The sequence below is a fragment of the Salvelinus namaycush genome, unplaced genomic scaffold, assembly GCF_016432855.1.
Source record: "Salvelinus namaycush isolate Seneca unplaced genomic scaffold, SaNama_1.0 Scaffold537, whole genome shotgun sequence".
Classification (NCBI taxonomy): Eukaryota; Metazoa; Chordata; class Actinopteri; order Salmoniformes; family Salmonidae; genus Salvelinus; species Salvelinus namaycush.
In genome coordinates this window covers 134,905-157,246 of record NW_024061239.1, presented here as the reverse complement: position 1 = coordinate 157,246, position 22,342 = coordinate 134,905, and the positions used below count along the sequence as shown (strand labels likewise).

Below are 22,342 nucleotides of genomic sequence, written 5' to 3'. Positions count from 1 at the left end.
TTAAAGCGGCAATATGTAACCCTTTGGGCGACCCAACCAAATTTGCATAGATATATATCCGTTATAGATCTGTCATTCTCATTGAATGCAATTCTAAGAAGTGGAAGATCTGTTCTATGTGTGCTATTTCTATGCTTCCCGTTCTGAAGTTTCACTTTTGCATCTTATACTTCCATTTTTGTACACCAGCTTCAAACAGCTGAAAATACAATATTTTTGGTTATGGAAAATATATTTCACAGCCGTTTGATGGTACAATGATTCTCTATGCTATACTTTCTTGTTTTGTCACAAACTGAAATTGGGTAAACTCTTTTTGCAACCAGGAAGCGATTTCTGCATAGTGCATCTTTACGTGAATCCCCCCACCTCCGACCCCCAGAACAACTCAATGTTGTTTCATGTCTAGAACCTCTATCCACACTAAGTGGCCTGTTGATGAAGGCTGGTGTGTGTGTGTGTGCGTGTGTGTGTGTGTGTGTGTGTGTACGGACACGCTGGTATGGTCCATTATTGTCAAGTGTAACCAGATGAGCGACGGGCTATGGTTACATATGATGGATTGAACACAAATGTTTTCTCTTCCACTAATCAGAAGTAAATAAATAATAAAAAGCTAATGTACGTAAGAGCAGAGAGGACCATTTAAGCGGTGCCCATATGGTGAGTTGATCATGTACAAATATACAGTGCGTTGGCAGCATAAATAGACTTAGGTTTGAAACGTTTTCATTTGACATTTCTTGGCTGGTCTCGGTTGTGTTGAAATACAGCTCAGCCCAGCATATTGGCCTGCTGTAGAAACCTCCTCTAAGAGCCTGTGATAGATCAGACTTCAGTTTCAAAGGTATGTCGTGATGGGTGAGGTAAGAGGGTTCAGACCATACAGCTAATATTCTCTGATTAATGTGTTGTCTCATCGGTCCAGTGCACCTAGATATACAACAAAGGCTTCACACCTCATCACGTCTCACTTTCATGTACAGAACTCACATACACTCACACACAAATGAGATGGCAAAGCTGCAGAGCCCTCGCTAAACCAAACATCATGTCCAATCAGCTGATTCCATCTCTATTTTATGGACCCAATAATAGACTGGCGACATGATACAGATCAGAAGGTTTTACATACACCACTCACACACACTGTAAAACACACACACCACTCACACACACTGTAAAACACACACACCACTCACACACACTGTAAAACACACATACGTGAACACACACTGTAAAACACACATACGTGAACACACACTGTAAAACACACATACGTGAACACACACTGTAAAACACACATACGTGAACACACACTGTAAAACACACATACGTGAACACACACTGTAAAACACACATACGTGAACACACACTGTAAAACACACATACGTGAACACACACTGTAAAACACACATACGTGAACACACACTGTAAAACACACATACGTGAACACACACTGTAAAACACACATACGTGAACACACACTGTAAAACACACATACGTGAACACACACTGTAAAACACACATACGTGAACACACACTGTAAAACACACATACGTGAACACACACTGTAAAACACACATACGTGAACACACACTGTAAAACACACATACGTGAACACACACTGTAAAACACACATACGTGAACACACACTTCAGAGCAACACTAATAGGGTGCATCAGGGATGTATGGTGCAAGAAGCCCTTTAAAATAACTTCTTTCTGTCTGAGAGTAGAAACCAATCCCTTGTTCCTCCCTCCTCAGGAGTGCCTGTGTGATACTCTTTCCTTGTGCCTTGTATAATACCAGTCTCTATCAGTCAGAAATCTTTCCCTGCTTGTCACCCTCGACATCATGTGATCCCTTGAAAATAACAAACAGGTGTGCCCAGGCTCTCAGAAGTGTGAGAGTGGGTGTGTCTCTAAGCTGCCTTCTGTGTGTGACAAGCTGTGCAATTGCTCACACTCTCTGTGTGTGCTGTTGTTGAAATTTAATATGTCCGTCACGTTCCGCTCTGACTATCTAAATGGTGCAGTCTGGAGTTACAGCCTTATAGTGTTGAGCCCAGGACTCTGTAAATACTGTGTGTGTGTGTGTGTGTGTGTGTGTGTGTGTGTGTGTGTGTGTGTGTGTGTGTGTGTGTGTGTGTGTGTGTGTGTGTGTGTGTGTGTGTGTGTGTGTGTGAGAGAGAGAGAGAGAGAGAGAGAGTGTAGGAGGTTGAATTTAACTCGTGTAATACTCATGTAAAGAGTAGCATTCCTTTCCATTTCAACCCCAGCATAAATAAACAGTCAAATTAAAGTGGATCTGAAAGTTTCTCTCTCTTTTCCAGATGAAATAAAAACAGAAAAATAAATGCTAAAGTGTGTTCCTACAAACTTTATTTTCATAAAGTGCACTAAAAGGCCTTATCTAAGGCTTAGAGTCATTTAGCTGTTTAGCGAGGAAGCCCAAAGAGTGTGTCTGGAGCAGGGAGAGAGGGAGAGATGGAAAGTGGGAGAGTTGGAGTGGGAGAAATTGAGAGAGTTTGTGTGTGTTTGGTAAGCAGTACGGATTGGAAATCCCAGTTTCCCAGACATGGTTGATTGGTAAAGTTCACTCTACCACTACCATCACTTAGCTTAGTCAGTTAGCCTTTCATATCCACTTGATCATTTATTCCTGTTATACACGCCATCAGGCCAATATAGGCCCTAACCCTGTCGGTAATACATTAGAAGTCTATATCTAGGTTAAATGAAGCAGCATAGCTACTCTACCGAGCTGACTGGGCCTGTGTGTGTGTCACACACCTCAAAACACAGTTTGTAAACAATCAACAGCCGGATGGACTGCCAGGAATAGACTCCTGTCTCACAGCCTGGGCCCCTTCAGGCCTCTTTATACTTCTTTAGGCAGGCCTGTGTTTGTGTCGCTGTTTAGTCACTGAGTGAAATCACTCTGCCTGTGGTCCCTGGGAGTCTTGTGATCAGACCACTGCTGGGTATAGAGGCCCTCAGTCACCCTCAGTCAGGCCTGATCAAGAGGCCCCGTGACTGGGTATGGCCCCAGCTTCCCTGCCTGTCCCCTGTGTCTCTTTGGGTGTCCCAGCCCTGGCTGTTCCTCTTGGACGAGCCCATTATCCTAGGGGTTAGGAGGCTCCAGTCATGCCTGCAACAGCTAGCGGCCCCTCAGATGGTGATGGCGGAGCGGATCTAGTGCGACAGCTCAGCTATACATGTCCCAAGCTGAGAGAGCTGAGAGAGGCCACACCGGAAAGTGGAAGGAAACAGAGCCTATAGGCCCAGACCTCAGATCAGTTTAGTGTTTGTCCTTCTGATGGTTGAGGTTAGGATATGGGGTAAGATGATCTGATCCTAGAACTGTGTTTTCCCCAGAGAGAGGGAAGTGTTTGGCCTGCTAATAAAGGGATTAGGAGCCACCAGGGACTGAGATCTGAGGATGACTGATCACAGACAGACAGACAGACAGACACACAGACAGACATAGACAGACAGAGATGGACAGAGACAGAGACAGTGACAGAGAGAGAGAGAGAGAGAGAGAGAGAGAGAGAGAGAGAGAGAGAGAGAGAGAGAGAGAGAGAGAGACAGAGAGATAGAGAGACAGAGAGAGACAGAGACAGAGCGAGATAAAGGCTAATTTCACTATCAAAAGTCACCCATAGCTCCATTGAAAACCAGCCATTCGTTCCACGCTAATTTCCTCACAGAGACCCTGCAGACACATTTACTGTCAGCAATAAAACTACACTCCATTAAGACTGGAAAGGAGAGGACAGGAGGAGGAAGAGAGAAGGCTGGTTGGCGTGTCAGTGTGAGTCAGATACATAAAGAGAGTGAGGGTGTGTGTATGCCCCATCTGTGTGTGTGGTCGCCCTGCCCAGACATTTACCCACTAGACTGTGGAATGTTTTTTCTGTGGGAGAATATTGGCCCGGTTGCCATAAGAGATGGCAATAAGACTCTCTCTCTCTCCCTCAGAACCCCTGATAACTATTTTCTCTATCTCGCTCTCCCCCCTCCCTCTCTCTCTGCTTCTCCCTCCCCCTCCCTCTCTCTCTGCTTCTCCCTCCCTCCCCCTCCCTCTCTCTCTGCTTCTCCCTCCCCCTCCCTCTCTCTCTGCTTCTCCCTCCCCCCCCTCCCTCTCTCTCTCCTTCTCCCTCCCCCTCCCTCTCTCTCTCCTTCTCCCTCCCTCCCCCTCCCTCTCTCTCTCCTTCTCCCTCCCTCCCCCTCTCTCTCTCTCTCCTTCTCCCTCCCCCTCCCTCTCTCTTTGCTTCTCCCTCCCCCTCCCTCCCTCTCTCTCCGCTTCTCCCTCCTCCCTCCCTTTCTCTCTCTGATCCACTACCAGTGTCTGATCCTCTTCCCCAACCCATGGCCCAGCTTCCAGAGAGAAGCCAGAAGACTAGACCAGTGAGACATTAGAACAGAGGACAACCACAAGAGTCTGGAATGGGAGCGAGAGGTAGAACAAGCCCAAATGGTGTCTCTTCTCTTCCTTCAGTGCATGGAGTTAGTCCCCAAAGGGGACAGCAGAGAACAGTACTAAAGCATGTATGGTGTTTGTGAACCGACCTTCTCGTAGTATTTGACCTCGTAGTCCAGTATGATGCCGTTGGGTCTCTCTGGTTCCAGCCAGGACAGAGAGATGCTGTTACGAGACGTACGATCCTTCCTGATCACAGTCACTGGAGAAGGGGCTGGAGAGAGGCAGAGGGGGAGAGGGGGGAGGGGGAGAGATTATTGACCATTTTGCACAACATCTACTAGCAGGTCACAGGAAGTTAATGCAGCATGTTCAGTCAGCAGTCTGTTTCCTGTTAACAGTTCATATTAAAGGGGTTCCTGTTGGTCTAATTGAGTTAGTTAGTTAGTTAGATAGTTCATCAGAGGAGGGTCCATACAAACCAGGTGGGAGAGCATACACATAGAGACAGCATCTATACTACAGGCCAGAGTCTCAGCGACCAACCCCAGAACTAGCAGGGACCATGATATCATCCCCAACGTATAGGGAAACACTAGAAATATACACCTCCTCCCTCCTTCTCTGCCCCAGTGTATTACCCTCCCACCATCCCTCCTTCCCTGCCCCAGTGTATTACCCTCCCACCATCCCTCCTTCCCTGCCCCCAGTGTATTACCCTCCCACCATCCCTCCTTCTCTGCCCCAGTGTATTACCCTCCCACCATCCCTCCTTCTCTGCCCCAGTGTATTACCCTCCCACCATCCCTCCTTCCCTGCCCCAGTGTATTACCCTCCCACCATCCCTCCTTCCCTGCCCCCAGTGTATTACCCTCCCACCATCCCTCCTTCTCTGCCCCAGTGTATTACCCTCCCACCATCCCTCCTTCCCTGCCCCCAGTGTATTACCCTCCCACCATCCGTCCTTCTCTGCCCCAGTGTATTACCCTCCCACCACCCCTCCTTCTCTGCCCCCAGTGTATTACCCTCCCACCATCCCTCCTTCCCTGCCCCAGTGTATTACCCTCCCACCATCCCTCCTTCTCTGCCCCAGTGTATTACCCTCCCACCATCCCTCCTTCCCTGCCCCAGTGTATTACCCTCCCACCATCCCTCCTTCCCTGCCCCCAGTGTATTACCCTCCCACCATCCCTCCTTCTCTGCCCCAGTGTATTACCCTCCTAACCATTCATCCTTCCCTGTCCCAGTGTATTACCCTCCCACCATCCCTCCTTCCCTGCCCCCAGTGTATTACCCTCCCACCATCCCCCCTTCTCTGCCCCAGTGTATTACCCTCCCACCATCCCTCCTTCCCTGCCCCAGTGTATTACCCTCCCACCATCCCTCCTTCCCTGCCCCCAGTGTATTACCCTCCCACCATCCCTCCTTCTCTGCCCCAGTGTATTACCCTCCCACCATCCCTCCTTCTCTGCCCCAGTGTATTACCCTCCCACCATCCCTCCTTCCCTGCCCCAGTGTATTACCCTCCCACCATCCCTCCTTCCCTGCCCCCAGTGTATTACCCTCCCACCATCCCTCCTTCCCTGCCCCCAGTGTATTACCCTCCCACCATCCCTCCTTCTCTGCCCCAGGTATTACCCTCCCACCATCCCTCCTTCCCTGCCCCAGTGTATTACCCTCCCACCATCCCTCCTTCCCTGCCCCCAGTGTATTACCCTCCCACCATCCCTCCTTCCCTGCCCCCAGTGTATTACCCTCCCACCATCCCTCCTTCTCTGCCCCAGGTATTACCCTCCCACCATCCCTCCTTCCCTGCCCCAGTGTATTACCCTCCTAACCATTCCTCCTTCCCTGTCCCAGTGTATTACCCTCCCACCATCCCTCCTTCCCTGCCCCAGTGTATTACCCTCCCACCATCCCTCGCTCTCATGTCGCCTCGCCTTGGGACCTCACATGGTCTCAATCTGGCACTGTAATTCAACTCAGGACTCGCTCCTTCTCTCCTTCCATTCCTCTCTCCCTTTCTTTTTTCCACTTTTACAGTTGTGTAATTGCTAGCTGCAGCTGAGAGGCCAGGCGGCCATGAGCTTTAAGTTCATTAGACCGCAGGAAACAACATGTTTGTCTTTGAAAACGTTCGAGCCTCTCTTGATTCTGATGATACAACTTTAGAACGGCTGGCACTTTTTTTCCACTGGAAGTTATTTTCTCTCTGTTAATGAATCCATTTGGAGCGAGTCTGTTTTCACTCTCTCCCTCGTTCTCTCTCTCTTTCTCTCATTCCCTCTGTTTCTGATAGGGGTATAGCTGTTGTTTTATTGGTTCTGTGGTTTATGGGTGTAATGATTTATTGTGTCTGAGCAGGACACTGGTTTGATGCTGGGTATCTTTCTATTATTCTCCCTCCCTCCCTCCCTCCCTCCCTCCCTCCCTCCCTCTGTGAACAGTTCTGGAGGGCTTCCTGGCTTCAAGAGAGATTTCTCCTTCTTTCTCTCTGGCCCCCAATTCTTCCCCAATAGCTCACTGCAGAGACGAGAGGATGTGACTACAGTCCCCATCAAAGTACCATCATAGCACTAAGACTGCACTCGTGAAGGTGGTAAATTACCTTTTAATGGCGTCAGACCAAGGCTCTGCGTCTGGCCTTGCACTCCTAGACCTTAGTGTCGCTTTCGACACCATCTATCACCATATTATTTTGGAGAGATTGGAAATAATTGGTCTACGCAGAAAAGTTGTTGTCTGGTTTAGATCTTATCTATCGGAAAGATATCAGTTAGTCTCTGTGGATGGTTTGTCTTCTGACAAATCAATGATAAGTTTAGGTGTTACTTTAGGTTCCGTTCTAGGACCACCATGGTTTTCACTATATATGCTACCTCTTAGTGATGTCATTCGGAAAGACAATGTCAACTTTCACTGCTGTGCAGACCACACAGCTGTACATTTTGATGAAACATGGTGAAGCCCCAAAATTGTCTACCCTGGAAGCCTGTGTTTCAGACATAAGGAAGTGGATGGTGGCACATTTTTTAAATTTTAAACTCGGACAAAACAGAGATGCCAAATAGGGCTGATAGACTCTTGACTAGAACTCACAAATGTGATCATATTACTCCAGTGCTAGCTTCTGGTTAAGGCTAGGGCTGATTTGCTCCTACCCATCTCGCTGATTTGGTCCTGCTGTACATACCAACATGTACGTTACGTTCACAAGACGCAGGCCTCCTTATTGTTCCTAGAATTTCTAAGCAAACAGCTGGAGGCAGGGCTTTCTCCTATAGAGCTACATTTTTATGGAATCACCTGCCGATCCATGAGACGTAGACTCTGTCTCAACCCTGTCTATACTGAAGACTGATCTCTTCAGTAGGTCCTATAATTGAGTGTAGTCTGGCCCAGGGGTGTGAAGGTAAACGCCAATGTACTGGAGTGACAAACCACCCTTGCTGTCTCTGCCTGGCCGGCTCCCCTCTCTCCACTGGGATTCTCTGCATCTGACCCTATTACGAGTCACTGGCTTGCTCGCACTCTCACATGCAGTCCCTAGGAGGGGTGCATCACATCATGCCAGGCTTTTTTTTGCTATACTCTACTTGAGTGGGTTAAGTCACTGACTTGATCTTCCTGTCCAGTTTTGCACCTCCTTGGGCTCGTGCGGTGGAGGAGATCTTTGTGGGCTGTACTCGGCCAAATCTCAGGGTAGTAAGTTAATGGTCTGTTGATATTCCTTTGGTGGTGTGGGGGCTTTGCTTTGTCAAAGTGGGTGGGGTTATATCCTGTCTGGTTGGCCCTGTCCAGGAGTAACTTTGGATGGGGCCACAGTGTCCGACCCCCCCTGTCTCAGTCTCCAGTATCTATGCTGAAAAAGTCTATGCGCCGGGGGGCTAGGGTCAGTCTGTCCTATCTGGTGTAATTCTCCTGTCTTATCGTGTGTCTTGTGTGATCTTAGGCATGCTCCCTCTAATTCTTCCACCCCTCTCTCTCCCCTCCCAGAGAACCTGAGCCCTAGGGCCATGCCTCAGGATTACCTGGCTCACGACTCCTGGCTGTCCCCGTCCCACCTGGTCATGCTGCTGATCCAGTTTCTGCTGTTCTGCCTGTGGCTATAGAACCCTGACATGTTTATTGGTCGTACTACCTTGCCGTGCTGCAATCCAGTTTCTGCTGTTCTGCCTGTGGCTATGGAACCCTGACCTGTTTACCGGTCGTGCTACCTTGTCCCGGACCTGCTGTTCCGACCCTCCCTCATCCTCTCTCTCTCTCTCTCTACCGCACCTGTTGTTTCGACCTCTGAATGCTCGGCTATGAAAAGCCAACTGACATTTACTCCTGAGGTGCTGACCTGTTGCACGCTCTATAACCACTGTGATTATTTTTTAACCCTGCTGGTCATCTATTAACGTTTGAACATATCTTGAAGAACAATCTGGCCTTAATGGCCATGTACTCTTATAATCTACACCTGGCACAGCCAGAAGAGGACTGGCCACCCCTCAGAGCCTGGTTCCTCTCTAGGTTTCTTCCCATGTTCCTGCCTATTCTATGGAGTTTTTCCTAGCCACCATGCTTCTACATCTGCATTGCTTGCTGTTTGGGGTTTTAGTTTGGGTTTCTGCACAAGCACCTTGTGACAACTGCTGATGTAAAAAGGGCTTTATAAATACATTTGATTGATACAGTCCCATATTAAGCATCAGACTCTCTCAAACTCCAGCCTTTATCAGTCTCACTTCAGTGGAGGGATAAGACTAAACAGTTGTAATGGAGATCAGTCTCTCAGCGCTACATTTCCTATTGTCATCAGATCTACATCCTGCTTTCACGGTGTGTGTGTGTGTGTGTGTGTGTGTGTGTGTGTGTGTGTGTGTGTGTGTGTGTGTGTGTGTGTGTGTGTGTGTGTGTGTGTGTGTGTGTGTGTGTGTGTGTGTGTGTGTAGAAGAGGGGCTGAGACTCGTCTTACGACACCCTGTCAGAATATCCGGATGCTTTCCTCCCTTCCGAGACGGCCAGTTAATCCAGCTTTTAACAGTTTTGGCAGGTTTAAACAGGAGTGTGTTGGTGTAGTGTGTGTGTGTTTCTCTCTGAAAGAGGGCAGCTTGCGTGTCCTCTCTCTCCACGGACATAGCCACATGTGTGTGTAGGGAGCTGTACACTGACAACCCTAATCCTTGTAAACTCAGCCTGATGGGTCGTGCAGCTGCAGAATAAGGATGGTTTGTGTGTGTGTGTGTGTGTGTGTGTGTGTGTGTGTGCGTGTGTTTGCGTGTGTGTGTGTGTGTGTGTTTGTGTGTGTGTGTGTTTCATTTTCAATGTTTCATTTTCACACACCCTTTCCTTTTCCTCATCTCAGCTAAAGGACAATCACACATTAAACTCACTATTTCACTATTCTCATCACGCTATCCTCTCAGGTGACAGCTTAGTGATACATATGAACCATCCTCATCCTGTTGTTAATGTAGCATGTCCTTTAACAGGCACAGAGAGATAAGAGGAAGGTTATAAGATCTGTAGGTTAAAACATAAGGATTCACCTATTCTGAGCACAAACAGACTGGTAGAGAGCTCTGTTGAAACCTGCTATCTTTACATGATCAGTGGACGTGTTGCTTTTCTTTACCTCTACCCTCCCTCTCCCCTGGGAGAGGTATACACACGTCCGGAGACAAGTGAAGAGCACTAAATCTACACACACACAGTAAATCTGCATTTACTGCTCATCCCTCTGCTGTCATTTCAAAGTGCAGTGTCTGGCCCGTCATCCTTTATAGACCACAGCTGGGATAACACACAGGAAACTCAGCACGCACCTCATTGTACACCTCAGTGTGTGTGTGTGTGTGTGTGTGTGTGTGTGTGTGTGTGTGTGTGTGTGTGTGTGTGTGTGTGTGTGTGTGTGTGTGTGTGTGTGTGTGTTCGTGTGCGTCTGTGTGGGTATGTACACACCATCCCCCCAAAAAGGTGTATAACCCCCCCTGTCTTGCTCTCTACAGGCAAGGAATCGTGCATTGAGAACACATTACTGTAGCTAGCAGAATTACGCTCCACAATAGAGAGACTCTGTATTAACTGAAACAATCCCAGCTATCCCTCCCCACTGTGTTACACAGACAGACAGAGACCTTCATCTACTGCTGCTCTACAACAAGAGAGAGGAGACCGGACCCAATGTCCCAGCAGACAGAGACCTTCATCTACTGCTGCTCTACAACAAGAGAGAGGAGACCGGACCCAATGTCCCAGCAGACAGAGACCTTCCTCTACTGCTGCTCTACAACAAGAGAGAGGAGACCGGACCCAATGTCCCAGCAGACAGAGACCTTCATCTACTGCTCCTCTACAACAAGAGAGAGGAGACCGGACCCAATGTCCCAGCAGACAGAGACCTTCCTCTACTGCTGCTCTACAACAAGAGAGAGGAGACCGGACCCAATGTCCCAGCAGACAGAGACCTTCCTCTACTGCTGCTCTACAACAAGAGAGAGGAGACCGGACCCAATGTCCCAGCAGACAGAGACCTTCATCTACTGCTGCTCTACAACAAGAGAGAGGAGACCGGACCCAATGTCCCAGCAGACAGAGACCTTCATCTACTGCTGCTCTACAACAAGAGAGAGGAGACCGGACCCAATGTCCCAGCAGACAGAGACCTTCCTCTACTGCTGCTCTACAACAAGAGAGAGGAGACCGGACCCAATGTCCCAGCAGACAGAGACCTTCCTCTACTGCTGCTCTACAACAAGAGAGAGGAGACCGGACCCAATGTCCCAGCAGACAGAGACCTTCATCTACTGCTGCTCTACAACAAGAGAGGAGACCGGACCCAATGTCCCAGCAGACAGAGACCTTCATCTACTGCTGCTCTACAACAAGAGAGGAGACCGGACCCAATGTCCCAGCAGACAGAGACCTTCATCTACTGCTGCTCTACAACAAGAGAGAGGAGACCGGACCCAATGTCCCAGCAGACAGAGACCTTCATCTACTGCTGCTCTACAACAAGAGAGAGGAGACCGGACCCAATGTCCCAGCAGACAGAGACCTTCATCTACTGCTGCTCTACAACAAGAGAGAGGAGACCGGACCCAATGTCCCAGCAGACAGAGACCTTCATCTACTGCTCCTCTACAACAAGAGAGAGGAGACCGGACCCAATGTCCCAGCAGACAGAGACCTTCCTCTACTGCTGCTCTACAACAAGAGAGAGGAGACCGGACCCAATGTCCCAGCAGACAGAGACCTTCCTCTACTGCTGCTCTACAACAAGAGAGAGGAGACCGGACCCAATGTCCCAGCAAACAGAGACCTTCATCTACTGCTGCTCTACAACAAGAGAGAGGAGACCGGACCCAATGTCCCAGCAGACAGAGACCTTCATCTACTGCTGCTCTACAACAAGAGAGAGGAGACCGGACCCAATGTCCCAGCAGACAGAGACCTTCATCTACTGCTCCTCTACAACAAGAGAGAGGAGACCGGACCCAATGTCCCAGCAGACAGAGACCTTCCTCTACTGCTGCTCTACAACAAGAGAGAGGAGACCGGACCCAATGTCCCAGCAGACAGAGACCTTCATCTACTGCTCCTCTACAACAAGAGAGAGGAGACCGGACCCAATGTCCCAGCAGACAGAGACCTTCATCTACTGCTGCTCTACAACAAGAGAGAGGAGACCGGACCCAATGTCCCAGCAGACAGAGACCTTCATCTACTGCTGCTCTACAACAAGAGAGAGGAGACCGGACCCAATGTCCCAGCAGACAGAGACGTCATCTACTGCTGCTCTACAACAAGAGAGAGGAGACCGGACCCAATGTCCCAGCAGACAGAGACCTTCATCTACTGCTGCTCTACAACAAGAGAGAGGAGACCGGACCCAATGTCCCAGCAGACAGAGACCTTCATCTACTGCTGCTCTACAACAAGAGAGAGGAGACCGGACCCAATGTCCCAGCAGACAGAGACCTTCCTCTACTGCTGCTCTACAACAAGAGAGAGGAGACCGGACCCAATGTCCCAGCAGACAGAGACCTTCATCTACTGCTGCTCTACAACAAGAGAGAGGAGACCGGACCCAATGTCCCAGCAGACAGAGACCTTCCTCTACTGCTGCTCTACAACAAGAGAGAGGAGACCGGACCCAATGTCCCAGCAGACAGAGACCTTCATCTACTGCTGCTCTACAACAAGAGAGAGGAGACCGGACCCAATGTCCCAGCAGACAGAGACCTTCATCTACTGCTGCTCTACAACAAGAGAGAGGAGACCGGACCCAATGTCCCAGCAGACAGAGACCTTCCTCTACTGCTGCTCTACAACAAGAGAGAGGAGACCGGACCCAATGTCCCAGCAGACAGAGACCTTCCTCTACTGCTGCTCTACAACAAGAGAGAGGAGACCGGACCCAATGTCCCAGCAGACAGAGACGTCATCTACTGCTCCTCTACAACAAGAGAGAGGAGACCGGACCCAATGTCCCAGCAGACAGAGACCTTCATCTACTGCTGCTCTACAACAAGAGAGAGGAGACCGGACCCAATGTCCCAGCAGACAGAGACCTTCATCTACTGCTCCTCTACAACAAGAGAGAGGAGACCGGACCCAATGTCCCAGCAGACAGAGACCTTCCTCTACTGCTGCTCTACAACAAGAGAGAGGAGACCGGACCCAATGTCCCAGCAGACAGAGACCTTCATCTACTGCTGCTCTACAACAAGAGAGAGGAGACCGGACCCAATGTCCCAGCAGACAGAGACCTTCCTCTACTGCTGCTCTACAACAAGAGAGAGGAGACCGGACCCAATGTCCCAGCAGACAGAGACCTTCATCTACTGCTGCTCTACAACAAGAGAGAGGAGACCGGACCCAATGTCCCAGCAGACAGAGACCTTCCTCTACTGCTGCTCTACAACAAGAGAGAGGAGACCGGACCCAATGTCCCAGCAGACAGAGACCTTCCTCTACTGCTGCTCTACAACAAGAGAGAGGAGACCGGACCCAATGTCCCAGCAGACAGAGACGTCATCTACTGCTCCTCTACAACAAGAGAGAGGAGACCGGACCCAATGTCCCAGCAGACAGAGACCTTCATCTACTGCTGCTCTACAACAAGAGAGAGGAGACCGGACCCAATGTCCCAGCAGACAGAGACCTTCCTCTACTGCTGCTCTACAACAAGAGAGAGGAGACCGGACCCAATGTCCCAGCAGACAGAGACCTTCATCTACTGCTGCTCTACAACAAGAGAGAGGAGACCGGACCCAATGTCCCAGCAGACAGAGACCTTCATCTACTGCTGCTCTACAACAAGAGAGAGGAGACCGGACCCAATGTCCCAGCAGACAGAGACCTTCATCTACTGCTCCTCTACAACAAGAGAGAGGAGACCGGACCCAATGTCCCAGCAGACAGAGACCTTCATCTACTGCTGCTCTACAACAAGAGAGAGGAGACCGGACCCAATGTCCCAGCAGACAGAGACCTTCCTCTACTGCTGCTCTACAACAAGAGAGAGGAGACCGGACCCAATGTCCCAGCAGACAGAGACCTTCATCTACTGCTGCTCTACAACAAGAGAGAGGAGACCGGACCCAATGTCCCAGCAGACAGAGACCTTCATCTACTGCTCCTCTACAACAAGAGAGAGGAGACCGGACCCAATGTCCCAGCAGACAGAGACCTTCATCTACTGCTGCTCTACAACAAGAGAGAGGAGACCGGACCCAATGTCCCAGCAGACAGAGACCTTCATCTACTGCTGCTCTACAACAAGAGAGGAGACCGGACCCAATGTCCCAGCAGACAGAGACCTTCATCTACTGCTGCTCTACAACAAGAGAGAGGAGACCGGACCCAATGTCCCAGCAGACAGAGACCCACTGGGTACATACTGCTCCAATCAACCTTGTCATTTCATCAACCACGTCATTTCAATGAAAATACGTTTAGCGAACGTAGAATAGACGTTGAATTGACGTCTGTGCCAAGTCGGTAAGGAGAGAGTAAGACATAAGACTATCAGAAAGGAAAATCATAGAGGCACAAATGACTGGGTTGGAGTCAGCACCTAAACATCAACACACAGGTATGACTGATGTTACGGCAGATTTCCTCCTCTTCGTCTGAAGAGGAGGTGTAGGGATCGGACCAAGACGCAGAGTGGAAAGTGTTCATTATTTAATGAAAGTAAACTGAACACTTCAAGATACAAAAACAACAAACGTGACCAAACCGAAAACAGTCCCGTGTGGCACGAACACTGACACGAAATACAATCACCCACAAAACCCAACACCAAACAGGTTACCTTAATATGGTTCTCAATCAGGGACAACGATTGACAGCTGCCTCTGATTGAGAACCATATCAGGTCAAACACAGAAATAGACAAACCAGACACAAAACAATGAATGCCCACCCAACTCACGTCCTGACCCACTAAAACAAACAATTAACACAATAACTAGGGTCAGAACGTGACAACTGAGAACAGAGGGAGAGAGTGTCACGCCCTGACCTTAGAGTTCCTTATTATTTTCTATGTTTGGTTAGGTCAGGGTGTGACTCGGGTGGGAAAGTCTATGTTTTCTATTTCTTTGTTTTTGGCCGTGTGTTTCCCAATCAGAGGCAGCTGTCTATCGTTGTCTCTGATTGGGGATCATACATAAGTTGTCATTTTCCTTTTGGGTTTTGTGGGATCTTGTTTTCTGTTTCGTGTTTTCTGCCTGACAGAACTGTGCGCTTTCGTTTTCACATTTGTTATTTTGTTTGAGTGTTTTTGAAATAAAAGAATCATGAACACTTTCCACGCTGCGCTTTGGTCCACTCTTCATTCGACCAACGAGGGCCGTAACAGAGAGATGTGTATGGATGGTTGAGGAATGAGAAGAGAGACAGAGAGAAAGAGAGGAGAGAGAGAGAGGAAAAACCACAGAGAGGGATGTATGGAGTGAGGGAAGGAGTGGGAGGGTGTAGTGAACTATAGCCATCATGCATGCATTCCTAGTTTGGTATTGGAATGTTGAGGTTTGTTACAATCCGCTACAGAGAGATTGATTTGTCTCTGTGAGGGACTTTCACTGGGCCAAGTCCTCCCTCCCCGTTGTCTCTGGGTTGGGATGTGTGGAGAATGTTTATATGAGAGATCGATGTGAGCAACCCATCCCTCTGTGTGTGTGTGTGTGTGTGTGTGTGTGTGTGTGTGTGTGTGTTCCTGTGCGCATGCATGCGTGAGAATGTTTATATGAGGGGTTGATGTGAACCCATTCCATTATAACGACTGTCTGTAAAAGCTGAAAAACAACACAAAGTTTTATACAGAGTGTATTTGTGAGGAGGGAGACATTTGATACTGGTGATAAAACTCTGAAGTATACTGGCTAGGATCTCCTTGTAAATGTCCAGAGCTGATGGTTGGAATGCATGCATGTACGTTTATGTGTGTGTGTAGTGTGCCTGTGTGTGTGTCTATAGGTGTGTGTGTTGATGTGCATGCCCTTGTGTTTGTGTGCGTCCGTGAACATCAATGGGTGTGTGTGTGCACAAGAGTGTGTTTGTGCATCTCCGGCCTTACCTGCTTGGTTGGTAGTGATGGTCACAGCAGCATATTGCCTCATGGTTGGGGCTAACTGGGACACTCCATTCTGAGCCTCAATCTCGAAAGTGTAGTTGGTGTGAGCCAGCAGGTCTCCCACGGTAACGGTAGTGTTCTGCAGGCCCGCAGCGCGAGGGAGGAACCGCACATTGCTGCGACATGCCTCACACACCCTCTGGCCAGGCCTGCAGCGCTTACACAGCACGGTGAAGGTAACGTCCTTACGACCTCCCGTGTCCTCCGGCCAGGACCAGTCCAGAATCACTGAGGTCTCGTTGATGACTGAGATCACATTACGAGGAGCTGAGGGAGGACCTGGAGAGACAGAGCCAGAGAGAGAGAGTGAGCGAGAGAGTGAGAGTGAGAGAGAGAGAGAGAGAGACAAAGCCAGAGCGAGAGAGTGAGCGAGAGAGAGACAGAAAGAGAGAGAGAGAGAGAGATAGAGAGAGAGAGAGAGAGAGAGAGAGTTCACTGTTCATTTCTAATAGTTTTTTGTTGATATTGTTTTGTGTCTTCTCACTTTTGCTTATTGTTTATTTCACTTGCTTTGGCTACGTAAACACGTTTCCCATGCCAATAAATCCCATTTGAATTGAGAGAGAGAGAGTGGGGGGGGGTAAAAATATATATTATATTAATACAATTGTGTGTGTGATTGAGTGACAGCAGTCTGTCCCTTTGGGCAGCAGAGTCAGTTCAGCCACCAGTCACAGGGAGGAAGAAGGACAGAACACTGGTTCAGGCCAAACCTCAAACTCTCACTGGCAGATGGAAATGACATGTTCTTACTGTGAACAGATTCTCTGAATATTTCCAGACTTTAATGTCAGACCTGAGGGGATAATTACACAGGGAGCTAACCAGAACTACGGAGAGATCCTCAGCAAAGAATTGAACGAGGGAGGAGATGGGCTGAGTAGGGTTGACTTTGACAATATAAAGCCTTGTTTGTTTGTTTGTCTGAGGTGCTGGGGTTCAGACAGCGGATACAGTCAACTCCACAGTCCTCTACTGTTCTAGCTCCTCCACTCTACTGTACATTCACTACGCCTACCTAGCAGCCGAGCCATAATACTGATGAGACTAGAGCTCTGGGTTTTACGTGTCTTTGACCTGAGGCTCCCACATATGGTGTGTCATGTCTAGATATATAGATTACCAGATGTGATATGAACAGTAGGACAGTGGGTGGAGATCATATCATACATGTGTAAATCTAGATTCTTCTCCGATCTCTATGTTCCTTCCCAGACTCCTGCTCATTTACTTAGTCTATAAAGGTTTTAGGGCTGTAAAACAGGACTCTCCCTAATAAACAGGAGGAAACTGGAAATAAAGGTCTGCTCTGGTTGTCCTTAACTCCCCCCAGGGACTACAGACATGGCTGATGCAGTGGGTGTCATATGGTGGCAGTCATCAGAGCTGCCAGGGCAGTGATTTCTGGGTACTGTAGTTAAGCATGCTTGGCATCAGCCATCTGCTTCTGTGAACCATCCGGATACAGCTCAGAGAGAGAGCGAGAGCGCAAGATATTGTCCTCAGAGACACAGCAGCTAAAACAGTTTAGAGAATAAACAAACAGTACTTTCAGAGAGTAAACTATTTTTGGCTCTCACTCACAAACACAGAGACTTACGTGTGCAGGCCGTAGATGGCGGGTCTCCATCAGCGCGGAAGTAGTTTTTCTCGCAGCCACAGTGTAGAGCTCCCTCATGATGGGTGAAGCTGTGAGGTGGACACTTAGAACACTGGACGTTACCCAGCAGAGACTTATAGAACCCTGCTCTGCATGCTGGAGAGAGAGAGAGAGGAGGGGAGGGAGGAGGGAAGAGAGAGAGAGAGGAAGGGAGGGAGGAGGGAAGAGAGAGAGAGGAGGGAGGAGGGAAGAGAGAGAGGAGGGGAGGGAGGAGTGAAGAGAGAGAGAGGAGGGGAGGGAGGAGGGAAGAGAGAGAGAGGAGGGAGGAGGGAAGAGAGAGAGGAGGGGAGAGAGGAGGGAAGAGAGAAAGAGGAAGGGAGGGAGGAGGGAAGAGAGAGAGAGGGGGGGAGGGAGGAGGGAAGAGAGAGAGGGGAGGGGAGGGAGGGAGGAGGGAAGAGAGAGAGAGAGGAGGGAGGAGGGAAGAGAGAGAGGGGAGGGGAGGGAGGAGGGAAGAGAGAGAGGTGGTGAGTATACAGGCTACACAGCAAAATTGACAATAACAATGTCCACAGAGAAATAAACGTATAATTAATAATCAAGATGTATAACTAGAAAAGAAAAGATAGAACAAAAGACACATACAGATGGAGAGAGACAGGACAACAGGAAACGAAAGACGGGAGATGAGGAGGGAGGGGGGATGGATTTTTCCAATCAAACGTTTCATTACTATACATGCTAGATTAATTACTTTAATCTTCTCTTATGACCGTGAGTATATGAACCCACAGCCACACATACACACACACACACACACACAGAACCCCCCGACAAATCTATACCAAGGGGTAATGGGAGGGAAGAATACAAAATGAAAGAACTGTATGTTTCACCAATGCCTCTCTCCCGCTCTCTCAGACCCATCCAAGACCAAGTATAAAATATGGAAATGCAGCTGTTAGAATGGGGGAAGGCTGAGTAACTAGTATTCATCATTCACTGTACACATACAACTAACATCAACAACGTGCATGATAGTCTTTCATGGTTTTTTAAAACGTTTGTGTGTTGAAAATGTCTAACCACTTGTATAATTGTATTTTCAGACACTTCAAATAGACATACATACCCCACCAGACATGCACTACGGGTTTCTTCGCTGTACCCAAACCCAAAAACAGATCTAATGTGTCGCTCAGTTATGTATGGAGCCATGTCATCGTGGAATGCTCTGCCACCAGAGATTACTCAGAGAAAAGCAAGTTAAGCTTTAAAAAACAAATTATTAACAGTGCCTCTCCTCTTTCTAAATATATAATTTAACTGTATATAAGAATATGAATATGTATAAATAGTGTTTTAAATTGTATTTTTGTTGTCTCTTGGTGTCTTTCCAATATATATATATTTTTTCATGATATATATATATATATGTGTATATAGTACCAGTCAAGTCAGTACTCCTTCAAGACTGTTGGAAAAGCACTCCAGCTGAAGCTGGTTGAGAGAATGCCAAGAGTGTGCAAAGCTGTCATCAAGGCAAAGGGTGGCTACTTTGAAGAATCTCAAATATAAACCATTTTTTTTATGTGTTTAACAGTTTTTTGGTTGCTACATGATTCCATATGTGTTATTTCATAGTTTTGATGTCTTCACTATTATTCTACAATGTAGGAAATAGTAAAAAAGTCAGAAAAACCCTGGAATGAGTAGGTGTGTCTCAACTTTTGACTGGTGCTGTATATACACACACTGTAAATATATGTTTTTTATGTAATGTTTTTGTCTATAACTGTTCTGCACTTTGTCATGTATGTATATGTTTTATGTGGACTCCAGGAAGAGTAGCTGCTGCATGTGAACTAGCTAATGGGGATCCTAATAAACTAAACCATTATCCTGTTCTACTCCAAATAAATGGGAGAATCACCAACATACTGTAGAGATGATTACAGGAGAATCCCCAAATCACCAACATACTGTAGAGATGATTACAGGAGAATCCCCAAATCACCAACATACTGTAGAGATGATTACAGGAGAATCCCCAAATCACCAACATACTGTAGAGATGATTACAGGAGAATCACCCGTATACCCTCTCCTCCTCCTCCCCTCTCTTATTTCAGGTCTAATAAGTGTCATCTGATCCATGCTGAGAGCAAAGCTTTTAAGTCAGCAAGGAGATTCTCTCAGAGCCGTTTAACTCCACTTTATAGCCCAGACTCTGTACGGGTTTGGGGTGGGTGTGTGTGTGTGTGTGTGTGTGTGTGCATGTATGCGTGCGTGCGTGCGTGCGTGCGTGCGTGCGTGCGTGCGTGCGTGCGTGCGTGCGTGCGCGTGTGCGCGCGTGTGTGTGTGCGTGCGTGCGTGCGTGCGTGCGTGCGTGCGTGCGTGCGTGCGTGCGTGCGTGCGTGCGCGTGTGCGCGTGTGTGTGTGTGTGTGTGTGCGCGTTTCCTGCACTGCTGTAATTATATTATTTGAGGAAGTCAGCAGGCAGGCAGCACTCAGTTCAGTTCTAGCTGCTTCTGGACATAACAGTAACACATACAGAGGTAGACAACTCCATAGTCAGCAGTATAAAGGTCTGACTGATACAACTGGTGGACAACATCACTACAACCTGCAGCTACGTTTATCACTTACCGTACAGCTCCTCAAGGTTTACTCATGACAGAGTCCAATTAACTACTGTCTGCTCTGAATGGCCCCACTGTCTGAGAGGTGTGTGTGTGTGTGTGTGTGTGTGTGTGTGTGTGTGTGTGTGTGTGTGTGTGTGTGTGTGTGTGTGTGTGTGTGTGTGTGTGTGTGTGTGTGTGTGTGTGTGTGTGTGTGTGTGTGTGTGTGTGTGTCTGAGTGATGTGGTTTAGATTACTGTGAGGTCCCTGGGGGCCCCTGCAGCGACAGCCAGAAACAGCCTGACTAATATCGACTGCTCTGATTGGTGGATGTTACAGGAAATCAAAGTCGACACTGAGTTTCCTCGGCCAAACAGCTGACATTGTTCCCAAATGGGATAACCTCTCAGTCAGCACAGTCCGCATATATACACAAACACCATATACTGTAGTATTGACTGTTAAATGTATTTACAGTTAAATATTACCTTTAAGGTATTTTTAATGTCTGTAATGTCTGTAATGTCTACTGTAATGTCTACTTGTTAATGAGAGAAGTATTTTTATCTATAATGTATTTTTCGTTGTGTTGGACCCCAGAAAGACTAGCTGTCGTCATGGCGTCAGCTAATGGGGATCCAAATAAAATCAAAATAAATCAAAACAACACAACAAAGAATGAACCCCTAAATGACATCTACAAAATCTGCTAAAATCACTCCATTTTGTTTTTGTTTGTCAGACTGAGAATTCAGCAGGCCTCAGTCCAATCCTGTAAAGATCTCTGTAAAGTGTTGCCAAAACTAAGTATTACAGACAGTGTAGTCAGATCATCAGATTATGATGAGAATATCTCTGATCCGGGTATTACATGGCAGAAGAGAGAGAGAGAGAGAGAGAGAGAGAGAGAGAGAGAGAGAGAGAGAGAGAGAGAGAGAGAGAGAGAGAGAGAGAGAGAGAGAGAGAGAGAGAGAGAGAGAGAGAGAGAGAGAGGCAGTGTGAGGGTGAGCGAGGGTGAGCGAGGGTGTGTGCCTGCATTCAAGTGTGTGTGTTTATCTATGTGTGTGTGTGTGTGTGTGTGTGTGTGTGTGTGTGTGTGTGTGTGTGTGTGTGTGTGTGTGTGTGTGTGTGTGTGTGTGTGTGTGTGTGTGTGTGTGTGTAGGCTGTGTGTGCGTATCCATGATTCCCAGGCCACTAAAAACCTCTTCACCTCAGACACGTGAGACACTTGTCTCATATCTGCTCTGCCCCTTTTAACTGCACTTTTATCCATGTGAAGGATATGAGAGACAGAGACCGAAACAGAGGAGAGAGAGTGGGAGAAAGGAGAGGAAAGTAGAGAGAGAGGGGGAAGGACAGACGAGAGAGTGGAGGAGGAGAGAGAGACGGTAAGGAGAGAGGGAGAGACAAACACATCCAGACAGAGCTGTCAGTGACTGAGGGGTTATTGTGGACAAGCGCATGCGTTCAGCAGGCCTGTTAGAACTAATTACCTCTGTAACACTATCCCTGTCTTCTGCTCTCAGGACCTGATAGAAGGCTAGACACACACACACACCCGTGTCTACACTCTCATCCCTGTGTGCCTGTGTCAGCCATATGATATGACAGGTGATGTGTAAAGCTGCATTGTCCATCTGTATAGAAGACTGTACAGAGAACCAGTGACGTATTGGGACAGTAATCGATAGAGGCCCAGGCCACACAATACCTATTATTAAGTATAGTCTGCTGATAGTCTCCTTTCGTCTGGGGTACCAGTACACACATGCTTTTAGTAAACTCTTAACTACACTGTTGGTTAAGGGCTTGTAAGTAAGCATTTCACGGTAAGATCTACACTTGTTGTATTCGGCGCATGTGAATAAAGTTTAAACAGAGCACCAACAGAGTGTGGACTAAACAAATGATTTCCTGCTTCAGAGACCTACTCCCTCCTAGTCTACAAGGTCACAGCTACTTTTACCCCCTCTTCCGTCCTTCCCTCCTCCTCTCACTCCCTCCTTTCTCCCTCCCTACCTCGCTCCCACGCCTCAGTAGAGACAGATTGGATCAGTGTTCCTG

General features: G+C 48.1%; 1 protein-coding gene across 1 annotated transcript in view; it reads right to left on the bottom strand.

Annotated features, from left to right (window-relative positions):
- The window catches only part of LOC120041781 (ephrin type-A receptor 3-like), a 105,873-nt gene that overhangs the window by 8,204 nt on the left and 75,327 nt on the right, over positions 1 to 22,342 (bottom strand). Inside the window, exons 4-6 of the mRNA XM_038986643.1 lie at positions 17,661 to 17,816; positions 16,004 to 16,339; positions 4,578 to 4,702 (exon numbers count right to left, since the gene is read on the bottom strand). Coding sequence (XP_038842571.1) covers positions 4,578 to 4,702; positions 16,004 to 16,339; positions 17,661 to 17,816 — 617 coding nt within the window. The remainder of the gene's footprint in view (positions 1 to 4,577; positions 4,703 to 16,003; positions 16,340 to 17,660; positions 17,817 to 22,342) is intronic.